Here is a 25,006-nt window from a genome sequence, read left to right as displayed (position 1 = left end):
ACAGCAGGGATGTCCCTCCTGGTCCCATCTCTGGGGTTTCCAGCAGAGCAGGCATGTGGTGAGACAGAGCAGTGACAGGTCTGGCTGTACTCAGGACTCCAGGTGCGGTGAAATCCACGCTGACCAGGGAGCTGCCAGGGTTTCATGCTCATTCTGCAGCAACATGCTCAGAAAAGGCTTCAGGACAGCCCCTTGCACAGGTCACTAAGAGGGAGCAAATGCTTGCACCCATCACATCTCCAGGATGGATTCCAGGGTTGGAATCCCAACCTGACAGCTCTGCTGTATTTTTGTCCAGGGTCGTCTGGGAGAAGGAGGAGGAGAACTGATGCTCTCTGAAGCTCCTGCTGCAGATCTGGCTGTCAGTGAGAGGGAGAATTGCTCGAGGGGCCGTCCCGAATCGGTGGGACCTGATTGATGGGGATTTCATCTCTGCTGTGTCTTGCATGAACAGGGGCTGGGGTTTGCCTCCAGGAGCTGTCACATCTCTGGTTGTTGTCATATAAACATCACCAGAGTGAGCTCTCAGGATTACACGGGGCAGAGCCGTGTCCTTGCTTCCCCACATCGCCGTAAAATTGCTGCTGTATTCAAAATCCTCTTATGTTTATTACTTCCCCTTTATTCCGTGAGAGAGGTGGGAGCTCTCCCTGCATAATCCACAGGCTGCTGCACCAGCCCTGTTGTCAAATCCAGATGATTCCTGAGAATTAAAGCCTCTGCCAGATTTTTGTTTGTGTCTGTTAAGTACCAGGTGCTTTAAGGATACAAAGAGGTCGCTGGACCCTGAGCTGAGGGAGGACAGGGTCTGCCATGGAGCTGTGTGGGAGGACACAGAACCCTCCTTCCATGGAATCACAGAATGGCTGAGGTTGGAAAAATCCATTCAGATCATTGAGTCCAACCATTAATCCAGCACTGCCAAGCCCATCACTAAAACACATCCCCAAGTGCCACATCCACACATCTTTGAAATACCTTCAGGGATGGTGACTCCACCATCCCTGGGGCAGCCTGTTCCAATGCTTGACAACCATTTCCTTGTAGAAAATATTCCTAATATCCGATCCAAGCCTCCCCTGGTGCAACTTGAGGTTGTTTCCTCTCATCCTCGAGTCTGTGTGTGGTGCCAGCACTTGGCCACCACCCCCTTGGGATCAGGGCTGTGTCCCCCACATTCCCAACCCTATAGAAGGGAATTTGTTCCCTTGATCTCATTAAGAAAGATGCTTTTCCACCCAAATTTGGCTGGCCAAGCCCTGGTACAGGTGAGTTCCCATCTCACATAGGGATGCAAGAGCTCCACCAGGATGTAGGACCAGTAGGATCCAAAGGGACAGATCAGATCTCTAACTGGGCCATACATCCCACCCTGGGGAAGGGCTCTATCTGCCTCCTGCCCTAATTGCTCTTGGGCAATTAAGAATTCACCTCTGCAGCCAGCCGCAGCTCCAGCAGTGCAGGGGGGATGTAGCCAGGAGATGGCAGTGGTGGCCAGGCCAAGCCAGGACCCCAGGCCAGGGCAGGGGAAAGGGTTTGGAGACTTAATCCTTGTGCCTTTGGGGTGAGCGTTTGAAGCAGCAGAGAGGGGAATTGCTTGTTAAGTGGCTTCAGACATCCTGACTGGGGGCTGTGCAAAGGAGCAGGAAATAAAACTCCCCCTGGATCCAGCTCTGCAGGAGCAGTGGGAGTTCAGGTGTTGGAGGCATGGGGAGTTTAACATCCTCATTTATAAGGACCTGGCTGCATCCCTGAAGGGGTCACCAGAGCTGACCTTATGATCTTCGGGGTCAAATGCTCTAAAAATCCTTTTTAATATGTCCAGTAAGATCCAAGGGCACTTGTTCCTTTTAAGAGGCACCATGAGGTTGTTAATTCCACAGGTGATGAGCAGGCAAGGAGCAGGGCTTGGATCGTGGCTCGTGCTGGTCCCATGCCTTTCTTAGGCAAACAGAACCAGCCCCACACATGAGAGAAGGTGCTGGGCTGGTGAGTCTTTGATCTCCTCCTCACCATGAGGCTCTGGCTGCTCTCCCCCAGCCTGGGCTGGTTTTTCCTCTGAACTCACAAATGTTTTTCCAAAACATTCTTGTACCCAGGCATCAATTTGGGTCCAAAAACTCGATGTAGCTGTTCTTCTGCAGAAGGACCCAGGGACATGGTAGGAATCCTCCACAGCATCAGTGCTGACCAAACACCTCCCTTTTCCAGCATCACCAGTTTGATTTGGTGGCCAAGGCTGATCCTTGGTGTAGAAGGAGGTTGAGGTGGGAAGAGTGAGGGGGGACACAGCACTGCAGGTTTCCTGGATCTTGGACTGTGGAGCAGCTCCAGAGGTCAGTCCCAGCCCAGGCTTCTGCTGGTGTTTTCCAGAGCTGTTTGGAGCCTGCTCGTCTAAAAGCTCCCTTGGTTGTATGGAACAGGCAAAGACTTGGAGCATCAGGGTATTTCATGGAGCCCCTGATTGCTGGAACTCAACTTCCACCCAATCGTATTTATTTCCTGGGAAATAACTTGGTTTAAAGACACACAGGCCATTCCTGGAAGCTCCTGCTCCCTGGGTGAAGTAGCTGGGTGCAAATGGAGACTGTCCTTGCTCTCACAGCCTGCAGAGGTCCCACGGGTGGGCACCATACGTGTGGCCCTCACCATGAAGGTCCTGGGGTGACAACATGAGGAAACTGAGGCACTGAGCAGTGCAGATGTCCAGTGGGCAAGGACATCACAGCAAGATCCTCCATTGTCAGTGAAAAGGGCCAAAAAAACCCAAAAAGAAGGTTAAAAATCCATCAGTTGATGCCCTTCCCCACAAAAATGCACAGCCACAGGTGACCACAAGAAGTTCTACAACCATTTGCACCTTCATTGTGGCAAAAGATGGATTTTTTTAAGACATTAAACCAAAAAAAACCAAAACTGGGGAGAAGTCCTGCTCCAGCCTGGCCTCAGGATCACTCACCTGGGCATGGAACTGGTCAAACGTCATGACAGGCCCAAAGAAGAAGAATGGGAGGTAGAAGTTGTACTTGAGGAGGTCGAAGATGGAGTAGATGCCCTCTTCCTTCTTGGAGCTCTCGAGGGCAAAGCTCATGCAGCGCATGATGGTGAAGGTGCATCCTCCATAGAAAAGGACATCTTGGAGGTCAAAAGCTCCCGTTACAAACCCGCTCTGGACAAGAAACAGAGAGTTACCACCAGGAGTGTGGGGTCACTTCTGTGCTCCCTCGCTTTTGGGGACACCACTCCTGGGGCAGCAGAAATGGTTTGAGTTGGAAGGAACCTTGAAGTCCATCCCATGGGCAGGGACACCTCCCACTATCCCAGGGTGATCCAAACCCCATCCAATCTGGCCTTGGACACTGCCAGGGATCCAGGGGCAGCCTCAGCTGCTCTGGGCACCCTGTGCCAGAGCCTCCCCACCCTCACAGGGAGGAATTTTTTCCTAACATCTCATCTAACCCTGACCTCCGTCAGTTTAGTTTTCAGTTCAAGAAAAACCTCTAATTATGCTCTGACACCAATTGTCTCTGAAGTTAATGAGCTGAAAAGAGGAAACTGGGGCTCGATTTCCCAGCTGGCTCCTGCAGCTCAGAGCAGTCAGGAAGTGGCAGATCCTCTTGGCCGTGTCACCAAGCAGCTGTTGGTCACACAGGCTTTGGTCTGGGGTGGCAATGTCACCCTGTCACAGGTGTCCCCAGGGAGTAAAGCAGAGCCAGCACATGGTTGATGGAGAGAGAAGGAACACATCTATGGTGGCAGGGAGAGGCAGCATTGTCCTGCTCAGAGACTGAATATTTTAATAAGGTCCTTCCCGGGCTTTTCTCCACCCAGCAGTGAGAGAAAATCTTAACTAGGCTGTGACCTAAAACATGGGCATTGCTGAATCCATCCCAGCTGCGTGTTACTACTGGGGAAACTGAGCCACAGGGCAGCCACAGGCTGACAAGTTGTTGCCTGGGCAGCAAGAAGGACCCAGATGCCCTTTGTACTGGAACAACATGAAGCCACCAAAACATGGCATAATCGCTGTGGGATTTATTCCCAAACTCGGCGCCTCAACAGTCCCCTCCCTCTCACACACTGTGGGAGCTCTGATGCAGCCAGGAGAAATGACCAGGGTCTAGGGCTGCCCCTGGAGCCCTCCCTGGGGATAAACCCAAGGAGATGGACACCAGATGGCCTGGAAAAGAGGCGGACACATAGCCAGGACAGCACCCACCTGCCACGAGCCGAACGGCTCCACCTTGAAGGAGGCAAGGCAGCAGAGCCCGGCCACGTAGCAGAGCCACTTCTGCTTGGCCAGCGCCACCGAGTAGAGGACCAGGCAGTGGGACAGGATGATCATCAGGTAGACTGGCCCCATGCTGCCCAGCACGGCCAGGACCCCGTAGATCATGTACATCACAGCCCGGTGCTGGGGAGAGAGCGGCCGTGGTCAGCAGGGTGAAAGCCCTAACCCTGCTCCCCCTAGCCCAGAACATCCCCCCATCCCAGAGCATCCCCCAAAACCTCTTCCACAGATGCCAGGCCACCCCTGGTGCTCTCAAATCCATGCCACCACATCCCTGGCTCACCTGTGGCACAGTCATGGAGCAGACCTTGCCGAAGAGGACGTGTCCCGAGAGGGCGAAGATGATGACATTCCTGAACGAGGTGAACCACATCACCCACTCGAAATCGGCCACGTCCTGCAGGAGCAGCACCAGGCACTTTAAACTGCCTCCAGCCCCACAACTTTTAAAGCCTTTTCTGCCCATTTTCCACCCAAGGATTCCCGAGCACTTTAGCTGGGACATAAAACCCCGGAGGGGCGTGCAGAGGTTGCTCATCCCGGCGTACACAAAGCAGAGCATCCACAGCCCTGCAGGGCTGGTGTTTCCCCCACTAATTTAGGGAGAAAAATACGAGTTACATGGACTTTGCAAAAGTGTGTCAGCAGCAGAAATCCAGCTCTCTGTCTCCACTGACCAGGCTGTCTGTAGCTAGAAAAGCCTGAGCCCTTCCTCACTCACCATCTTTCTGCCGAAGTAGTGCCAGCCTGGCTTTATGCCATCCCGAAAGGCCTTTCTGTTCATGCTGTCTGCAAAAGAACCAGAGTTACAGGGAGAGAAACAGCTCTGGGAAACGGGATCCATGTTCAAGCCAGGCAGGGAACCTTCCTCGTTGTGATAATGAGCTAGCAGGGCTCAAATGCCCCATCCCAAAAGTGCCTGATTGCCATGGACAACCAAAATAGTCAGTGGCCACAGGTTTCTGCAGGAATTTTCAGCAAAGCCTTTTTCTCACTACACATCCCTGATCACATGAAATTTTCAGGTTTGTGGGCTTCCAAACGAAAAACAAACAAACACACACTCCCCAAAAGGTCAAAAACAAATAAAAAAACCCCCAAACAAAAAAAAAAAATCCCAAACCAAAACAAACACAAAACCCCCAAGAAAAAAACAAACACAAAAGGGAATTAGCCCTGTGTAGGCAGGGTGCTGGTTGCCTGTTTTGGCACTGCCTGGAGACCTGTGACATCCCACAGCCTCTTGCCCTGAGCAGTTGGAAGTAGGGACAAGAAAGCAATAAGGCAAAAATCCCTTTAAAAAGGATTTCCAAGCTGTTCTCTGCAACAATCAAAGCCAGAGATCTGCTGCTGGTATCAACAGCTGTAAAAGCAGGCACCTTACACCCATCCTCCCTCCCGGGGATGTGATGGGAGCGTTACCTCTGGATGCCTCGAAGATCCCGCTGCCGCTGTAGACCACAGCACAGCTCACCACGAGAGCATAAAACCCCAGCTCGTAGCTAGGGAGCATCGCTTTAACCCCCATGGTGGGAGGTCACAGCCCCGGCCGGCACGAGGGAGGGATCCAGACCTGGGAAAGGGAGAGAGGAGAGGGAGGAAAACCAGGAGTGAGAGCTCACCTGCCCTCATACTCTTCAAACACCCTGAATTCCTGCTGCTCCTCCCCAGCTCTGCTTTGTGGGCTTCCCTGGAGGCTGAAGGGAAGGAGAAGAGGGTCACACCTGGGGCTGAGCCCCGGGGCACAACTCAGGTGCGAAGAGGTTCCCGCAAACCCCACCCGGGAGCCAGGATTTGGGGCAGCTCAGCCAGGTGCTCCTGATGAGGGGCTCTTCCCATCTATCGCCATGTTCAGAGCTGCTCCAGGATGCCAGCTGTCCAGGATGGGGTTCCTCCGGTGTGTCTCTGGTGTCCCCACCTCTAATTCCTAGTGGGATCCAGGATAGAGCACGGGGACACCACTGGCGGAGGGGACGCGATGGGTTTCCCCACCTCCTCTGCCCTGGGCTGCCTCACCTTCTGCTGAGCATTTGCCCAACCTCCGGCTCTTGGGGGGCTCCCAAAGCCCCGTGGTCCCTAATTTGTCCCGGCCGGGAGCCTTTAGGACCCCGCAGACACGGCCGAGCCCCCCGGCGGCATCCGCAGCGCTCGGGGGATGGCGACACCCAGCCCTGCAATTAGCCCTGGGCTAATTACTCCTGCCGAGGCTAATTAACCTCGGCGAGACGTGCCTTACAGCTCCGCAGCCTCCTCACTGCCTGTCCGGCAGCTGCCAGAACACGGCTCAGGGCTGGAGCAGGCGGGATGCGGGATGCGGGATGCGGGGGGACAGGGACAGGGACAGGGACACCCTCCCCCGGCGCTGCCACCCCCCACCCGCCACCATCCCTGAGAGCGCTGAAGGGATTAAGGCGTAAAAGGAGCCTCGGTCACCCTCAGCTTTGGCATCCGCGTCGCAAAGCTTCTGCGGTTATTCAAATAATTCCATAGAACAATTAAAATCATATTAAAATTATTGGTTTAATTTCAAACGTTTATTTTTTTTTGGTCGCCGAGGTTTTTAAGCGGGGCAAGGGAGTCCTTAGCAGCGATGCGGGGTGACCCCATCTCCCCTCGGCGTGGACCAAACGCGTTTGCCGGGGGGAATTTTGGGCTCACCCCGGGGAGAATTTCGGGGGTCGCCCCGCGGTCACTCCCGGTGCGGGGCCGCTGCGGACGGGCGCTGCCACCGCGCTGCGGTGCCCCTGCGGCGGGAGGGCACACACGGAGCTGCCTTTAAAAAGCTTTTCTTCCTAATTCCCACGCTTTTCAAAGCTTCCTTTTTTTTTTTTTTTTTTTTTTTGTTGGGGAGCGGGCGAGGCCACCCCGCAAAGGAGCCGGCGGGGACCGACCCCGTGGGGGCGAGGCGGCTGGCGGGGACTCCTCGGACGATTTTAACTCCTGATCGCTCCCGGGCTGCCGAGTGAGGCTCGGGGGGGGTCCCGGCACAGCCCCCCGCAGCTCCGAGCGGCCGCTGGACAGCAGCATCCTCATCATCCTCACCATCCTCCTCGCCCCGTTCCCCTCCCTGGACCCCGGCCGGGCAGTGGGGGCAGGCAGAGGTGACAGAAAGCGCTGGAGGTGCGGGAGCAGCGTGTCACCACCCGCAGCGTGGCCCCCCCAAGCCCCGCATCGCTCCCCGCTACTGACCTTGAGCCCCGGGGCCGCGGGGGGAGGCGGGCGAGGGTCGGGGATCCAGCGTCCGGCACCGCGACGGGGGGGCAGGAGGGGGAAAAGGGACAGGGGGACACTACAGAGGGTTTGAGGGGGCCGCTGACTTGCCCTTCAGCATCTCTCAGCCCGGTTTGGGGCGGGGGGAGCGGGTGTATTTTTGGGCTGCCGTCCCCCACCTTGCCCCTGGAGGAAGTTTGGCTGGGAGTGGAGCGGAGCAGGCGGGAGGTATTTTTATTTTAGAGCAGCACTGCAGAGGGGGGTGGCTCGGGAGCTGTCTGTCACGGCAGCTGCTGAGAGGGCCCGTGCTGGCTGCCAAAGCTCACCCCGAGCCAGGGGAGCCGGCCCGGGGAGCCCCGGGGCACGGCAGCACCAGGGAGGGACTGGCTCCTTCCAGGGGGGGGTTCGGGTCCCCACTTTTAGCCCTGCGAGGGAGGGGGTACCGCCATCACCTTGTTCCAGAGGGAGATATCATTGCCTGGGGATGGGGAAACTGAAGCACAGAGCCAATAGGAAGTGTCATTCCGACTCATCTTGGGCAGTGTTTAAATCTAAGTGAGGCTCGGAGGTGGCAGCATCTCCTGCTCCCAGGTAAGAAGTGTCAGGACAAGAGGAAACGGCCTCAAGATGTGGCAGAGGAGATTTAAGTTGGATATTACTAAAAATTTCTTCATTGAAAGTGTTGTCAGGCGCTGGAACAGGCTGTTCAGGGAAGCGGTGGAATCGCCATCCCTGAAACTGTTCAAAAATCCACGGGGATGTGGCACTTTGGGGATGTGTTTTAGCGGTGGGTTTGGCAGTGCTGCGTTAGTGCTTGGACTCGATGATCTCAGAATCCTTTTCCAACCTTAGTTATCCTGGGATCTCTACAAGCCACCTTTGGGGTCTCCCTCTCGGCTTCCAGCATCCCCAGCAGGGGATGGGAAGGGGCAGGGCTGGGTTGTGGCCTCTGCTGTTTCAGGGCGGGCAAACACAGCTCAGCCAAGAGGAAAATCCTCACAGCCTCAGGGTCAGGCCTGTGCCCGGTGCCCACATTGTCACCGAGCCCCTGTGAGATCTGGGGACAGCTCAGCCTGGGGCCGGCTCCCTGAGCATCTCTGGGCTGCCTGTGGGGTCAGAGAGGAGAAACAAGGCGGAGAGCCCCGCATTTTTTAAATCCCTCCATGGGCTGTCTGATTTGGGGTGAGATGCGGTGTTCTGGGCTCTGCAGGGAGGATCTGCAGCCCTCGGGTCAGCCCAGCTTTGCTGTTGCACTGGCTGCGAACAAAAAGGCTTTTTAGCATCATTTTTCACCCGGTGTGCGCAGAGAGACGCTCTCCCTGGCCAGGGCTGTGTGGCAACACTTCCAGCACCTAACGAAGCGCTTTATTTGCAGCAGCCGGGGCAGGATTCAGCCCCTTGGATGCCCCGGAGCTCCAGCCCGGATCCTGCTGCTGCAGCTCCATCCCTGCCCGGGGACTCGGCTCCCAGACCTCGGCGTAATTGACTGGCTGCTCAGAGGCGAGGTAATTAAGGGATCGGTGCAGATAAGCACGGGACACAATTCCTCACAATCCCTCACAATTCCTCGATCTCCCAAACAGGGAGCCTCAGCAGGAGGGAAAATGAAGTCTGTGGGTGCAGATGGACATGGGCTCGCTGTGGTGGTGCAGGAAGGCAACGAGGAAAAGCAGATCCATGTCACCCCCCTGGCTCCCAAACCCGCTCACTCCCCATCCCAATCCATGCAGAAAGCAAAGCCAGCCCTCAAATCCATTTTTTTCCTGGGTTTTTTTTTTTGGTTTTTTTTGTCACAGCCCCATCATGCTGCTCCTCTGGGCACTGGCATCCAGAGAGTTTCAGGCAGATGGTAGATTTTCACCTTCTTTACTTTTTTTTTAAAATCCTGAGAAATCTGTGATCCTGCTGGATTCAAATACAGCACAGGTGAAGGGCCGGGCAGCAGTTTTTCATGAGGGTCTGGGAGCTGTGGTGATAAAAATAATTTAGCTTTAATTTATAGACATTACAAAAATTTAAGCCTCCCCCCTGGCTCCTGATTTCTAAAATAATAAGATTTATTTTTAATGTGACCAGGGCATCTTTGTCAGCACAGGGGACATTTCTGTGTTTTATTGCCCCAGTGTTTATAGCTTTGAGCTGCTTTAAGTGATATTTTTCCAAATATTTGAGGGGGTTGCTGGAAGTTGTGGCACAGGATTTGGGGCCAGGCTCCTCTTTAGTGTCTGAGAAAGGTGGTGGGGTTCCAGGAAAGGTGCTTGGCTCTGTCCCAGTGAGGCTTGGGACAAACTGGGGATGTCAGTGGGGACACCAAACAAACTCCCTGGCTGCTGTGTCCCTGCTACTGCAACAGAAATTTGAGTGGGAAGCAGAGAAAGAATTTAGTCATAGAATTCCAGAATGGGTTGGAAGGGACAAAATTCCTCTAATTCCAACCCCTGCCATGGGCAGGAACACCTTCCACTATTCCAGGGAGCTCCAAGCCCCATCCAAGCGGGCCTTGGACACTTCCAAGGATCCAGGGGCAGCCACAGCTTCTCTGGGCACCCTGTGCCAGGGCCTGCCCACCCTCACAGGGAGGAATTCCTTCCCAATATCCCATCTAAACCTCCTCTCTGTCAGTTTAAAGCCATTCCCCCTTTTCCCACACTCCACGTCCTTATCGAGTCCCTCTTCCGTTCTCATAGGTCCCAATCTCGTGGATTGTTTTTCCTGCCTGAGGTTGTCCCATTGGGTTCCTCATGCAAACATCACTGGGAACATGCCAACCCCACCAGGATGGCTCAGGACAGAGGGGTGTGTCATCCATCCATCCATCCATCCATCCATCCATCCATCCATCCATCCATCCATCCAGGATGGTCACCCCAGGACCCCTCTCAGCACCCCCAGAATGGCTCTGCCCGTCCCCCCTGGGCACACACCGACCCCATCAAAGGTCCCAAACCTCCAGCCACCCCAGGAAAAGGCTCTGAAGGAGACTCCCACTACCTCCCCCACCCACTGCCTTCAGCTCCTCTCCTCAGAATCACCTCCCATTCCCAAAAAAATGCTCCAATCCAGTCAGTAACAGCCTGGAACGACCCCCCATCCCTTGCTGCCACACTGCATCCCACAGATCCCTCTTCTCCCTGACCAACGAGCTGCTCTGAGCCCGGGATTCAGCCCCTGCCTGGGGATGGTTTTGGAGCTGTAAGTGGAGACTCCCAGGGATTCAGGTGGCATTTGTTGAGTGATGCCACCCTGTCCCATGGGAGCAGCCAGCTCAGGAGCTGGGCCCAGAGGGGAGAGGATGAAGGGAGAAATGAGAAACCCAATATCTCCCTTGGCTCTGTCATGGCTTAATTTAGAGCGCAGGGGCTCTGCCAGAGTGTTTTTCCATTTAAAGCTGAACCTCTTCCCTTTTGTCCTGCACTGTGCCTTGCAGGGCAGTGGCAGCTGCTGCCTGGGGCTGCTGGGGGGGGATCAGCAAAGCAGTTTCCAACTCAGTTCCCCTTTGCCACCAGCTTCCTCCCCATTTGTCCCACATAAAGGAGTGAAATCTGTCTCCTCCTCCCATCCCTGTCCTGCTTTGGAGCCTCAGGGAGGGTGGGAGCCACCCACAGCCCCAATCCATGGCTCTAAATTCCAGTGGGATGGGCTTTGACCCCCCCAGCTGATCCTGTGCCCCTTGTCCAAGTGGATCCCAGGGCAGGGAGAACTCTCCTGTGTCAATACTGTCTACATTTAACCACCCTAATGCAACTTAATTCATGTTACAGCCACTTTGGAAAGCTCCTTGCAGGTAAGCTCCTGGCAGCAGGCCCAAAGGAAAGGAGGACAATTCATCACAGATGACTTATTCCCAGCAGTTCAGCTGTACTTTAAAATCAGATGCATCCATCAGGCACTTTATGGCTGCTCCATGGAAGAGCTCTGCCCAGCTCCAGGGCAGGAGACAAGTTTTGGCTAAGCCCAAGTGTTTGGAGAACTCATATTTGGAGTTAAGAACTGGCCAAATCCTAACAAGGAGTGCTCCCAGCTAAATACTGGCAGCAAAATTAACCTTAACCATACCCACCAGCCCGTGCCAGCCTTGTCACCTTCAGCCTGTCACCACCATCAGCCACAGTGAGAGACTGAAAAAACTCAGAGCTTATCAAAAAGCTGCCTGGGACATGACTTTTCACTGGATGAGGGTTGTCCCAGTGAGGAAATGCTGGGGACTCACAGTGCTTTTATCTAAGAGAGGCAGAGCGATGGCTGGCTGCAAGCTGGAGCCAGAGAAATTCAAATTAGAATTGAAATACAAGATTTTAACAGGCTGGTGCTTATCTACGAGGGGAAAAAAGCACTGAAAGTTCCAAGGGAAGCAGGGGGTTGTGGTGATTTCATATCAGCTGTGTCCCTGAAAGAAATATTGCAGCTCAAGCAGCACAACTGTGCTGGAGAGATCCTGGGGCCGAGGACCAGAAGTATGGGGATTTTGCAGGCAGAGAGAAAAATATTGTCATGGATTTTATTCTCTGAGTGATGGGTTGGGGTACAGGGGGGCTGCTGCTCCCAAGGTCTGCCAGGGTTTCTTTATTTATCAAAACGCTGCAAGAAAATTGGTCTCATCCCTTGAAAACTGGGAAGCAGCAAGAGCCAGCACAGGCAGAACTCAGGGCAGGTCACTCTGTGGAAGTGCAGGGAGAGTGTATTTCAAAATTAAGGTGAAAACTGAGAAGGTCTGGACATTCTGCTCCCCCCCCAGTCTGTGACAGGACACAGATTGCACATTTCCATGAGAAGCAGCTGCTTACAGGTACAGGCTGCCTAAATAAACTGGTTTATAGTGATGCCTTGAGGAGCCTCCTAGAAACAGAGACTGGACAGGAGTAAGGGAATAAGGCAGGTGTTTATTTGAAAGGCCTTCAAAGGTACCCCTGGGGGCCAGAGGCCACTGCCCAGATGGACCCCAAGGTGGACCCCAGGTCATGAGTTCTTCACACTTTTATAGGTTGGGTTCGTTTGCACATCAGGGTTAATTCTCCAATTAAAGCTTCAGTTAATGATGTAATTCCCCTCAGCTTGCCCCCCTTAGAGGCTCTTTGGTTTACACATTGTGGGCCTAGGACGGTCTGGGTGTCCTTGCAGAGCAGGCCCAGAGAGGCTTTGTTGTGTCTGCCCAGCACAGAGAGCAGAGGTTAACAGGCTACAAGGAACTTCAGAGTCACACACCAGGCAGTGCAGGATTCGAAAAATATAAAAGTTAAAACCTAAGGCATCAATAGTGGTCAGATTCTTTCTTTGTCAAGGCAGCTGGTGGTGCAGAAAAAAGGAGAAAATGCTTCTGTGCAGCCCCAAAAAAGCACAAGTTTAAAGAAATGAGTGTTGCGGCACTTGAGGTTTGCAGGAGAGCCATGTGTGTTCTGTGACATCCCAGTTTCTTCCCTGTGTTTCAGGGGCTGACTCAGAGCCCTTTTCCTAAATAAAGGTTTGATCTTCACAGCTTCCCTGGGACAGGGGATGAGGAAGGGCAGCAGATGCCTCTGCTCAGCTCCTGGGAAAATATTATTGATTCACACTCCTGTGTAAGCAAAATCAGAACCTGCAGCTCCAAGTTACGGCCTGAATTTAGCAGACACTGCACAGAACAGTCCCCACAGCCCTGCCCCTGCTCAGGCAGCTTTTCCAAGGGATCTGCTCACTCCTTCAGGTCCCTAAAATCCCTGTCAGAGGATCCCTCCCCTCTACAGAGACATCAGGATGGAGCTGAACAGCAACTGAAACTGTGGCTTGCTCTCAACCCAGGATTTATTCCTCAAGAGATGATTGAGGGTTGCAAGATGCTTTTTCCTACTGGCAGGAAAAACATGGCAATGAATGGTCCTGCTTTTTGTGAGAGAGGCACCTGAGAGCTTGGCTGAGCTTCAGGGCAGTGCTGGGGGAGTGGAGCAGCCTCGTGAGCACAGGGAGGGTTAATTCTCTGCTAACTCCCAGGTGCTGAGGTTATCCCCAGCTCCCTGAGCTCCTCCATCAGGAACTCCAGGAACTGTTGGAAAAGAGACATTTCTTGAAGAGAGACATTTCTGAACCTAAGCAGGATAAAAGACAGGGACAACACATCTGGAGTGACTCCTGCTCTGCTTTTTTCCAGGGAAGTCAGGATCCCCGTGCTGGGGAAGGGAGCAGTGATTTTCCTGTCTACAAATCCACTTTGCACTGGTGGTGTTGGTTGGGGTTAAAGCCTGACAAAGTTCAGGCTCATAAAAAGAGGCTGACAAAGCAAAGCAGAAAGAGAGAAGCTTCCAAGACTTTTCAAGTGAGAAACAAAACAGCACTGTACAAAAATGACTGGCTCTCCATTTGCCTGGAATCCCCAAGGCTGCTCTCCACTGGCAGGCTGCATGGCAATGCCTGATTAGCTTGCACTCCGTGTCCTCACTGTGCTGCAGGAGAGAAGGACAGGGCTGGCAGGGTTTGCAGCAGCTCCAAAAGTCCCAGCACTGCTGCAGTGAAGACCTGCCCACATTTCGTAGCATTTCTTCCCAGAGAGAACAAGATCTGCCTGATGGATGAATGCAGAGACCCAGAAAAAGGGAATTCATAACCTGGATGGCAAGTTTTGGATGGAATGAGCTGAATTTGAGGTAGGTTGATTCATTGCAGGGGTGATCTGCACAGCTTTCCAGTGGAAGCTCCACTGAGTTCACAGAACTGCTGCCAATATGTTCAAGCAAAGAAAGAGGTTGGAATGGTGAGAGGAGCCCACCCAAAGTTGATTTGCAGATCGTCCCAGGTCAGGCTAATCCTGTGCCTCAGCACTGAAGTGCTACAGAAAGCCTGAGACAGGCAGGTATCAGCGAGGGGATAAAAACAGAGCTTGTTTTGTTCTAAGGAAGGGGGCTGGCCTAACTTTTGTACAGCAAATTCCTTCCTGAGCTGATAAAGGCAGCAGCAGATTGAATATCGAGCCCTCTCAGGGAACACTGTGCTGAAACCTGGGAGGTTCTGCCCAAAATCCCCCTGCAGAACTGCAGCTTCCCAAAGTGCACCCACTAGCCCTGCTTGCCAACCCTCACAGACAGAATTTGCTGACACATAAAACCTTCACTTTTTGTATTTCATCTCTGTTTCTCATCTTCTCCTGCAAATGCTAAAGAAATGACACGATCTGAGGCTGCAAAACCACGCTGCTGCCACTGCATTTCAATTCCCAGGCACGGCGCCTGGGCTCTCTCCCTGTTTAACTCTTCTCCTGTTTCTGCTGCTGAACGAGCCGTGAAAATCTATTCTTCACTTCCTTCATTGTGTCTTGATACAGTTGAAAATCTTCCTCTCTCTTTTTCAAAGTGTTCTCCAGAGTAGCCTTCAGAGCTTTGTTCTCATCCAGCTGGAGCCCAAGCCTGCAAGGAAACAAAAGGAAAAACTTCCCCATGAGCTGGAGAGCTTCAAAGCAAATTAGAACAGTTGCCTCTGTTCTGGGAAAGAAACACTGAAACCCAGGAGCTGCGGTGATTTCATGACAGCCGTGAGAAAGAGCAGAATGAGCAGTTGTTTCACCTCTCCCTGAGGTAGGAAAGAGTAATCCCAGCATGGAGAAAGGAAGAAAATACCTTGTGATCAGCTCCTTCACCTGAAATTCCAGGGGCAGCTTGGACAGGGCTGCAGAGAGCTCGTTTCTGTCACTCACATGCAAGGGGAGTCCTGACAGGCCTGCAGATTCAATCACAAAATGGAGTTTTAGTAAAACGACAAATCAGTTTTGGCAGCACACTGAGTCAGTAGCAGGAAATAGTGAATAAATACTTAATCTCTTAAATTCTATGTTACAGCAATAATATATCACAAATACATGACAGACTTATTTTAACTTCCTTCCAGCAGAATGAAAACATGATGAATTTGCATTTCAGGGCTAAATATGTGCCTATGTATGTAGAGAGGAAAACAATGAATCCAAAATACTTAAGTGACCAAAACAAGAGGTGACAAACAGCTGAAAAGGATTAATTTGATGTTGATCTTGTAGCTGTGTTTGAGATTATGACAGCTGTTGCTTCTTGAATGTCTGGGACAAAGTTTGCACGTGGCACCCATTCAAACAACTTTTGTAAAGCACTTTGATGCTCAACCTAAACACAGTGTGGGTTAAATGTACTTCAAGGTGTGTTTCAAACCTAGGTTCTAACTCAGGAATGCTTTCCTAAATAAAGGTCTACCCAAAACACGCAGCTCTGGTCATTTCAAAAGAATTCAGAAACTTTTTTCAGGGCTAAAGGGAAAAGATAATTCAAATTTATTACTGGGACTGGAGAAGAAAAACCTGTGACCAGTGAATCCCTACAGTGGAAGGAGGATCAGAGAAGTGTTCAGGGAGCTCAGAAAGGAGTGCAGGAAGTGAGCACAGCTATTGCAGAGGATGCTCAGCTTATCCCAGCCCTGACGGACTGCAGGGTGGTCTCTGCTGTCAATAAAAAACTGAAAGATTTTAGTAAATGTAAGTAAATGGCTTTCTATAAAATAATCAATAGCAAGCATGGAGCCAGGTAACACGAGGGAAAGTTTTGTGTGGTTCAGTCCCAAATAAATTATATATATAAAAAAACCCCAAACAGCTAAATGAAGAAAACAACAGGCTGGAGCTGGCTGCAGTCCTTATAACTGGGAATACAGCACCATGACAGTGAACACCCAGGCTGGCACCTGTGCTGTGATTCCACTGAACACTGCAATTGCTGGTTTGTGCTTGTGTTGCCATGTTGGCACGTTTCTGTATCCCTTTTCCCAATTCACATCCCTCATAACATCAAATATTTTCAAATAAGTACATCTGGTATTAAAACATTAAATCCTCCTCGTGTGGAATATCTGAAAGAACCTGGTTGGAGAGTACTGAACTCTGACAAAAACAACTGGGAGGAAAAGGCTGCATTGTATAACTAAAAAATGCTTTTGATCTTGAGGCTGTGCTTTACAGGGCTGAGGAAAAATTGCTGTTACTTACCTATCCCTCCTCTGGGATTATTCTTTGATAATTTGATATTTGGATAAGACAGGGATAAGCACAGAAAATGAAAAGCCTGAGTAATTTCAAAACACAACTGGGTTGTTTCCAGCTGCTTAGCATCATTATCTACTTCCCTTGAATTGAAGAGACCAGAAACATTAGATTAGCAATTAGATCAGCTCTCTCCAATTTTGCACTTTCAGAAAGAAAGGAAAATATTATGTTAATTAGCAGGTTCTCTAGTCTCTATTTTGTATTCAAGCTTTTCATTTCTTTTTATTTCCTCAACCATTGGCATGAAAGCATTGAGATAACCTCCATGCTCTGCTGAAGAGGTGTACTACAGACTTGTAGACTTGGTTCTTGTGCAAACTCCAGAGAGTTTTGGCACATCACAAAGCTCTCATCAAAGCAGGGTGGTGAAATAGATTGTTACCTACTCATCTCATGGATTTAGAGAGGATTTCTCCTTATTAGTCTTACTGCCAATCCTTTTCTACTTTTGCTTTTAGTCCTTAAGCTAGAGGAGATTAATGAACTAAATATTAAGTGAGAAGGAATCTGTCACACTGGTGAAAACAGCTTCTTCCTCTGGCTATGAAATGCTAACTACCAGAGGGGAGTTACTAAAACTTTACTACAGCACAACAAAACTTGACCAAAAAGCCTCAGGACCTGGAGAGTTTGTCTCTCTTAAAGCTTGCAAGGGGAATCTTTGATAACAGAACACATCAACATTTCACCAGGCTGTGTAAAATTCTCAGCAGTCAGAAACTCAGGCCAGCACCAAAATGCTCCCATACTGTTGGGATCTGAATTTTTCTGCACTACTTTTTCTGCTCTCAGTTAATACAGGTGAGACAACTCTAAGAATCAGTGCTTACACAAAAACACATGAGAATGGGTCAGTGTGGCCTGGAGCTCCTTCCAAGGACACAATAATCCTGCTCTAAGGAACAACTCCATGTTTTACAGAGAGGAGTAGGTTTGAAGGACTCATTCAGTCCCCATTCAGGATAAAGGTTCCTCTGAAGGGCTCATCCAAGGTTTCTCACGAGGCTTGTGGTCCCTCTGCTCACCCTAACCCAGGCTGCTACCATCCCAACATTTGCCAAATTGGAATTCCCCTCCCTGCTGTTCATCTCCTGGCATTTGAAGTCTTCTTACTTTATCCAAATACACATAAAAAGGGAAACCACTGGAAAAATTTCCTTAAGAATATGTGCCATTTTATTGGTTTAGACACTTTACAGAATCAGAGTCCTTAAGCAATAAAAGGATCTGATCAGGGAAATAAAAATTTAACATCCACCATGAATTCTTCTTCTTTAACTACGCCAGGGAGGCTTTCATATTTATAGCAGGAGATTATCACGTTCATGGGATAATAAATTACACCAGATCTAATTACTTCATCACCAGCAATAGTTTTTCATAGGCACTGACAGGGCTTAAATTGGGATGCGTCCTTTAATTCTGCTCTTAACCTTCAACTGAATCCCTCAGGCACGAATACAAAGGGAGCTCTGGGCCTGGGGGCAACACAGAGCAGGGGAAAGCTTTTTGTTCTGGAGTTATCCCACGGAAACACACTGCAAAAATCCTGATCCCGCTCAGACCTGTGGGAAAATCCTCTTGAATCTTAAGAGGGGCCAGGATTTTGCCTCCTGCCTTGCTCCTGGGCCTGAGCAGGTCCCATCACCATGTGCAAGGCCAAGCACTGGGCTGGCTTTGGCAGATGCAGCCTCAATGTTGTCACTGTCTATTAAGCACAGAGGTGAAACAGGGGACGTGGCTGTGGCTGAGGGCTCCCCCTCACCTGTTGTGCTCCTCAGGGGAGGTTTCTGTGCAGTTGTGCTGCTCCCTGAATCCACCTGCAGCTTTTCAAGCTGCTGTTCCAAGATGTCACTTCGCCACCGCTCTTCCTGAAGCTTCTGCTCAGCTTCCAAGACTCTGTCACTGCTTTCCTCCACCCTGACAGGCAAAAAAAAAAAGGGAGTTCAGCTCATTTGTGTCATGTCTATGTCAAGTCAGTCTTGGTACTGAATCCTGCTTCTTTCTGCAGAGCTCCCAACAGAAGGGAAAGAACTTTCCATGCATCCAAAGGCAGAAATCCCAGCGAAATTGTATCAGACGACATCGTCTAAATATGCAAAAGAGAATTAACTAATGAATACAGTTGGAAACAATGGGTTTGTTAATGGAGATTGCTCAGATCCCTTAACTCTGGCTCCCTGTGTGAATTCACCCCTCAGATGAGCAGGAAAGCTGCAGATTGCTGAGGAGAGATCTTTTATTACAGGAATAATAAACTGCATTTTTTAGACACTCTGGGAAAGCTTGGAAGGAAAATAGTTTATAAGAACACAGTCTAACATTTGCGTCAGCTATCTGAGAGGAAGAAAAGAAACTTGAAGTTGCTTTTAATAAACTTGGCCATTAGACACAACCATGGATGGGAGAGGGTGGAAAAGAAACTGGTGATGACAGCACAGAAGAGCAAATTGCCTCTCTCCATTCTGCATAACATCGCAGAAAATTAACTGCAAAAATCTCATGTGCACCCACAGATGCTGCCAGTGGGGCAGTGGCTGACACCAAGTGATTCCAAGGAGTTTAAGGATAAAAAGAAACCCAAATTTACTCATTGTATTGGATTGAATAAGAGAATTTCCCTCCTGACCCCAGGGGTGGAAGCTGGTTACTCTCTGAATCAAGAGACTTGATTAGTTTATTTCCCTCCTAGCTGGCATAACTAAAAAAAAAATATTACAACTATAATAAAATTATATCACTGGCTTAAAAATGTAGCTACAGGCAAGACTCGACCTCCTGTGGTAGTGAATTCCCAGGCTGGTGATGTGCTCTGAGACATTTTATTCATCTCAGTGGTTCTGCATTCACTAAATTTTCATTTGCCCCTGGTGTTCCTCTGGCATCCACTTTCACAAAAAGTGGGGGGAAAATGGCAAGTTCTGTGGGGTTTTTTAATGGAATCATCTGCCAACAGGAATAATTTAAACTAAAATGCTGTGGAAAAATCCCACTCATAGCAATTCCCAGTGCTCTCCTCTTGATTTAAGCATTATCTGTGTTACCTGAGCTTTGTTACAGCCCAGCAGTGGAGGAAAGAGGAGGAAAACCAGATTTTTTAACATATATTCATGTTGAAATCTGCCTGGTGCTATATTACCCTGAGGTCTTCTAAGAGTTATTGCACAGTCTCACAAAATTTATGTTACCTGCTTGATAAATGTGTGATAACTGTGGAGCTGCTGAATCATCAGTTTATGGCACATTTTACAAGCAACTGTGCATTTCATTGACTCTGTTTTTCATTTTCCCATATTGGTGGTGGGCACACTTCAGTTACCACTCACAGCTCCATCCTCATCTGATTGCACAGCTCTATTAAAGTCACTGGGCTTACAAACATGAAAAGGATTTTTCCCAGCATGTATTTCCAGAATTTACCTTTAAAAGCACCTTTTCCACAGTTCTTAAAGAAAAATCTGGTTTTTTTTTCTGACTGTGTTTAATCATGCAGGACAAAAGTTATACAAGTGAGAAAGATAATGATGGTAAATTAAAGCAAGTATTCAAACACTGCTTATTGTATTGACAAGCACACAGATGAAAGCATATTTCCAATACTGGAATACAGATTTGGGAATCAAATAACATATACTGGGGAAAAAAAAACAGTAGCTGAAAGGTGTAAAAAAAATTACTTTGCTTTCCCTTCCTTCTAAAACATAGTTGGCTTTTAACATCATCTTACATTGAATTGAATCATACAAAATAAAATGAAAAAAAAAATCACTGTAATGCCTCAGTTAAACAAGAATAAATTCATTTAGAAAAGGATACAGTGAAACTTAAAAAGAATGTGGAAAGCCTTGGAACAGAATATTATAACTATAATTACAGTATTTACTATTGATGAATAATACTGCTGCCTCAATAAGGCTGTGCATATATAAATACAGGAATTCTGGTTTTATCTAGGTGCAGCAAGCTGGAAGATGGCTCCATTTTTTCTGCCCTTTGTTCTAAATGAATAATAAAAAGAATGAATCATCAGCCAGGCAGGGAAATTGAGCAGAAAAATTTTGAAAAGCCCCTATTTAAGGCAAGGATGGCAGCGTGTGACGTACTGTAGTGCATGTCCCAGACTTCTGCAGTGTTCCCTGATCCCAGCACCCCACGAAGGATGCTGGTGGGACGAGGCTGTACCTTTTCTGCAGCACAGTCACCAGTTCCAGGAGCCTGTCCCTCTCCACTTCAGTAGCCTGGAACAGAGCCCTGTTGATCTCTGCCTGCAGCACTTCCCAGCCCTGGCCAGCAACCCTGAGGAAAGCACAAGCAGAGAGAGTCTGTTTCCCACTTCCTAAATGAAAGAAATGAAACAAAGGCAGGGTTTGAGCAACATCTCAAACACACTTGTCTGAAGGTGAAGGCAGAACGCAGAGCCAGGCTCACTACCTCCCCCCAGCACCCATCTCTAGACTGCAATAAATAGAACAGAAATATTCGGGTATAAAGTCACGGGGAATGTCATTAGAAACCTGCTTCCAGGATGCTTCCCCTCCCCATCACCCCTGCAAACAAACTTCTACCTCTGATCAATTCATTACCCCCAACTCTCCTCCCACTGCTACTGCCAAAGTAAAAGAAGATTGTATCTCCCAAGTGCTGCACAAAACTATTAAAAGCCTTGATATTGATTTTCTCCCTCTGAAAGGCTTCAGGCAGCACTTGCACAATGGCTGTTTTTGTGTCCAATATGTGATGAAAGGAAGGGGCAGTTTTCCCATGTACCCCATTATTATGTACTTCATTACTTCTCTGACCTCTCTGCATTCAGGAAGATCTCCTTTGGAATAAAAAAAGCAGGAGAAATCTTGGTTGGAATAAAAAAGCAGGAGAAATCTTGGTGTTTGGGAGTGAAAATGGAACAAATTGGTGACAAACAAGAAATCAATTACAAAATTAAGAGAGAAATCAGATGTTAGAGCTCTTGGACAGCTTCAGGTAGGAAGGATGGTGCAAGAAGCTTTCATTACAGAAACAAGGCAGACAGGACAAGGATTTCCAGCAGCTTGCAGAGCATGGCAGAGCACCTCCCTTGCTGATACTGAAGTTTCTATACCCACCTTCCAGGTGGGATGTCATCCCTGAGGAAGAAAGGCTCTGTGGCTGCCGACTCCACAAGCCTGTGGCCCATCGTGGACACTGCCCTGCAGGAGGAAAGCTTTGTCAGGGGCTGCACACAGGGCAGTCTTCCCAGAATTCCAGTCATTTCCCAATGTCTGCGTTTCGTAGGGAAGAGCTCCCTCACCCCCTACCTTCACCCAGCACTGGGAGAGACAATCCCAGCTCTGTGCAGTTTGATGGTGTTTGCATGTCACATTTTCATAACCAAATGAACCCCTGCTCTGCAGCAAGGTGCACAACTTGTATTTCCCAGAAAACGTTGTTTTCTGAAATCTGCTTTGTGAAAACCCTCAGGAAGATCTGTCAGGTTCTCTGTTGTAAGAGGAGGAGCCAGCTGATAACAGTGGAGTATCACTTCCAGCCTGGATGGGTTTGATATAGAATGTGTGTGCTTGGGACAGCCCATTTGGATGTGTGATTGTTTGGGACACCCCATTTCAATGTGTGTTTGTTTGGGACATCCCATTTCAGTGTGTGATTGTTTGGGACACCCCATTTGGGTGTGCGCTTGTTTGGGACACCCCATTTCAATGTGTGTTTGTTTGGGACACCCCATTTGGGTGTGTGTTTGTTTGGGACACCCCATTTCAATGTGTGATTGTTTGGGACACCCCATTTGGGTGTGTGATTGTTTGGGACACCCCATTTGGGTGTGCACTTGTTTGGGACAGCCCATTTCAATGTGTGATTGTTTGGGACAGCCCATTTCAATGTGTGTTTGTTTGGAACACCCCATTTCAGTGTGTGCTTGTTTGGGACACCCCATTTGGGTGTGCGCTTGTTTGGGACAGCCCATTTGGGTGTGCGCTTGTTTGGGACAGCCCATTTCAATGTGTGTTTGTTTGGGACACCCCATTTGGGTGTGCGCTTGTTTGGGACAGCCCATTTCAATGTGTGTTTGTTTGGGACACCCCATTTGGGTGTGCGCTTGTTTGGGACACCCCATTTCAATGTGTGTTTGTTTGGGACACCCCATTTGGGTGTGTGTTTGTTTGGGACACCCCATTTGGGTGTGCGCTTGTTTGGGACAGCCCATTTCAATGTGTGATTGTTTGGGACACCCCATTTGGGTGTGTGATTGTTTGGGACACCCCATTTCAATGCGTGTTTGTTTCCTCAATGAGTTCAGCTGCCCAAAGGCAAGTCCCTGCAGATTTACCCCACATTTCCTTGTCTTTAGGCTGTAGCTAAGAAGAAGATAAAGCCTTAACATGGTGGAAGAGGCAGAGGTGCCTTCTAGGCTAGGAGTGGTTAACCCTAAAATCAAGTTAAGGTTGATGCTGACAGCTTTGGCCTCATCTTAAAATGCAGATTTTTACTCTGTTATCTCCAAGGGGTTTAGCACCTATTTATGGCATTTTTCATTTCACCTTTTCTGAAAGGGAAAGATGATTCACTACAAAGAAACAGAATGGAGAGTTCATCAGCATATTAAAGTTAATGGAAGGAGTGAGCCTTGCTGACCAAGTTATTAACAGCTCCCAGAGTTTTCAGGATCATTCATTGCCACCTGACACATCAGCTCTTTCCATGACAGAGCCCTTGGCCCCGTACACAAGCAATAATTTATGCATTGCACTTAGTGGTTTCCAGAAAGCCATTACCTAGCTTTGGTTCCTGCTTACCATCAGCAGACATGTGAGGTAAAAAAAAAAAAGGGGATAAAATATAGGTTTGCTCCAGGAGAGCACAACAGCTTCTGCAGAGTTAGAAGGGGGAGAATTAAAGCAGTCAGAAGAGTACAAAAACTTTTAAATTAAGGATGTTTTAACTCTAACTCAAAAAGGATTCTTCTTACATTTTATAGTAATGTTCTACTTAGACTCGGGGATATTCATCTGATTTTAAAGCCAAATTTGATGTCTAAAGTAATGAGGTAGGAAATTACACAGAAGAGATCAGTTGTAACTCTAACTTGATGAAAAATTTTCTCCTTCCCCATAAGACCAGTCTCAAATCCTCACTGTCAATTAGACCATGAACTCTTCAGCAACAAACTCAGCAGCAATTTAACAGGAAAGGATATAACTTGCTGTGGTACCACGGTCCCTTTACACAGCCAGAGTGACCCAGAGTCACATCAGTGTAAACAGAAATCAGATTTATTGCTGCACTAAGATTAGTGTAATTTACACAGTCCTCAGCGAGGCTTTCAAAAGGGTGTTTGTTAAGAACAAATGATGTGGTGTGTTTTCAACATTTCTGCATGTAAATCCTACTCAAAGAGCATTTATTGATTTAAATAATGCACCAGTGATTTAGTGCTTACCTAAAACGGCACTTTGTATTAATTCCCCACCCTGCTCACAGAAGTCTGCTCATTAGCAGCCCCATGTCTCATAAGGGAAAAGACTCCCAAGCACTTAAGCTGACCACATAAACATTATCTGAGCTGCAGGAGGAGAAATAGCTGCTCTACCATCATGCCAAATCTAGTAATGTCTGCAAGTGTGTACATCCTTCTCTGTTCCAGGACAAAAGTCCAAGAGATAATGTGATTAGAGATTCCCATAAACTGCAAACAGGCTGCCACAGCTGTTGGCACAAGGCACTTGTGGTTTGATGAAACTCCCTGGGAAAACTCAGGCTCTTGAATTACTCACAATGTGAAATATTGACATTCTGGTCTTCTTACCAGGCAGATTCTGTCCTTCCAGGCTCACAGCTGCCTGCTTCCACTGGTGCTCCTGAGTGCTCAGAGGGTGATGGATAAGCAGATCCTGACCCGTCCCATGGATGGGCAGATTTCTTCTGTTAATGGTGGAGCAGGTTATAAAACCAATTACATAGTTCAGAAGAAAACAGCTGCACCAAAGCCAAACCAGCAGCTTTTGATTATTGCTACAAGCAAGACAGAACTTTTAATTTACAGGACTTCCTCAGAAGCTTTGTTTAAATTTCTATCCATTGCAGGATGAAAATAAAGGAGAAGTCAGTAAAAAGTGCAGATTATATGAAATCAGGGTACACTAGAGAACCCACAGTGCAGCATCATCACTGCCAGCACAGCTGGCTTGTGTCCCTAACCGAGGTTTGATCCTGGGTTCAGTGCTCCAGCCCCCATTCCTGAGGTATCTGGCAGATTCACAACCTCACCATAACCCCAGGAGGGTTTGGGATCAGTGGGAATGGCATGCCTAAATACTCTTAACAAATCCTGACTGTGGGACAGCAGCAGCTGGGTACCTGCTAATGTTGCTCTGACACATTTGTTTGCTTCCTCCTTCCAGCAGCCAAGGGTGCTGAACACCGAGGAGTCCCCAGTGCAGCCCCAAGCCCTGCTGTCAGTCAGTGACAGTCCTGTCATGGGGCCA

General features: G+C 49.1%; 2 protein-coding genes and 2 long non-coding RNA genes across 9 annotated transcripts in view; 2 read left to right on the top strand and 2 right to left on the bottom strand.

Annotated features, from left to right (window-relative positions):
- LOC125329585 overlaps nucleotides 1–727 on the top strand; it is a 12,491-nt gene extending 11,764 nt beyond the window's left edge. Inside the window, exon 2 of the long non-coding RNA XR_007205221.1 lies at nucleotides 299–727. This is a non-coding gene — a long non-coding RNA (uncharacterized LOC125329585). The remainder of the gene's footprint in view (nucleotides 1–298) is intronic.
- Nucleotides 1–7,731, bottom strand: part of HHATL (hedgehog acyltransferase like) — a 15,510-nt gene extending 7,779 nt beyond the window's left edge. The window contains exons 1-6 of one of the 2 annotated variants that reach the window (XM_048311146.1): nucleotides 7,481–7,731; nucleotides 5,714–5,864; nucleotides 5,013–5,080; nucleotides 4,575–4,688; nucleotides 4,220–4,414; nucleotides 2,960–3,169 (exon numbers count right to left, since the gene is read on the bottom strand). In XM_048311146.1, coding sequence (XP_048167103.1) covers nucleotides 2,960–3,169; nucleotides 4,220–4,414; nucleotides 4,575–4,688; nucleotides 5,013–5,080; nucleotides 5,714–5,819 — 693 coding nt within the window. In that variant the 5' untranslated portion in view covers nucleotides 5,820–5,864; nucleotides 7,481–7,731. Of the gene's footprint in view, nucleotides 1–2,959; nucleotides 3,170–4,219; nucleotides 4,415–4,574; nucleotides 4,689–5,012; nucleotides 5,081–5,713; nucleotides 5,865–6,015; nucleotides 6,419–7,480 lie in introns of those variants that run through there. The other variant, XM_048311241.1, reaches the window with a different exon arrangement.
- LOC125329516 lies at nucleotides 7,152–15,699 on the top strand. 2 transcript variants are annotated; one of them, XR_007205207.1, is made up of 4 exons: nucleotides 7,152–7,411; nucleotides 8,877–9,006; nucleotides 13,623–14,115; nucleotides 14,819–15,699. It is a non-coding gene; the product is annotated as an uncharacterized LOC125329516 (long non-coding RNA). The 2 variants fall into 2 exon arrangements; XR_007205199.1 differs by having other exon boundaries at nucleotides 7,153–7,411; nucleotides 8,880–9,006.
- Nucleotides 14,575–25,006, bottom strand: part of CCDC13 (coiled-coil domain containing 13) — a 25,996-nt gene continuing 15,564 nt past the window's right edge. For 2 of the 4 annotated variants that reach the window (XM_048310493.1, XM_048310578.1), the window contains 5 exons: nucleotides 24,328–24,443; nucleotides 21,632–21,715; nucleotides 20,712–20,825; nucleotides 18,295–18,449; nucleotides 14,575–15,181 (listed from right to left, as the gene is read on the bottom strand). In XM_048310493.1, the coding sequence (XP_048166450.1) occupies nucleotides 14,712–15,181; nucleotides 18,295–18,449; nucleotides 20,712–20,825; nucleotides 21,632–21,715; nucleotides 24,328–24,443 (939 nt within the window). In that variant the 3' untranslated portion in view covers nucleotides 14,575–14,711. The remainder of the gene's footprint in view (nucleotides 15,182–18,294; nucleotides 18,450–20,711; nucleotides 20,826–21,631; nucleotides 21,716–24,327; nucleotides 24,444–25,006) is intronic. The other 2 variants (XM_048310756.1, XM_048310670.1) reach the window with 2 other exon arrangements.

Source organism: Corvus hawaiiensis, chromosome 1 (assembly GCF_020740725.1).
Source record: "Corvus hawaiiensis isolate bCorHaw1 chromosome 1, bCorHaw1.pri.cur, whole genome shotgun sequence".
Taxonomy (NCBI): domain Eukaryota; kingdom Metazoa; phylum Chordata; class Aves; order Passeriformes; family Corvidae; genus Corvus; species Corvus hawaiiensis.
This window is presented reverse-complemented; position numbering and strand designations above follow the sequence as displayed.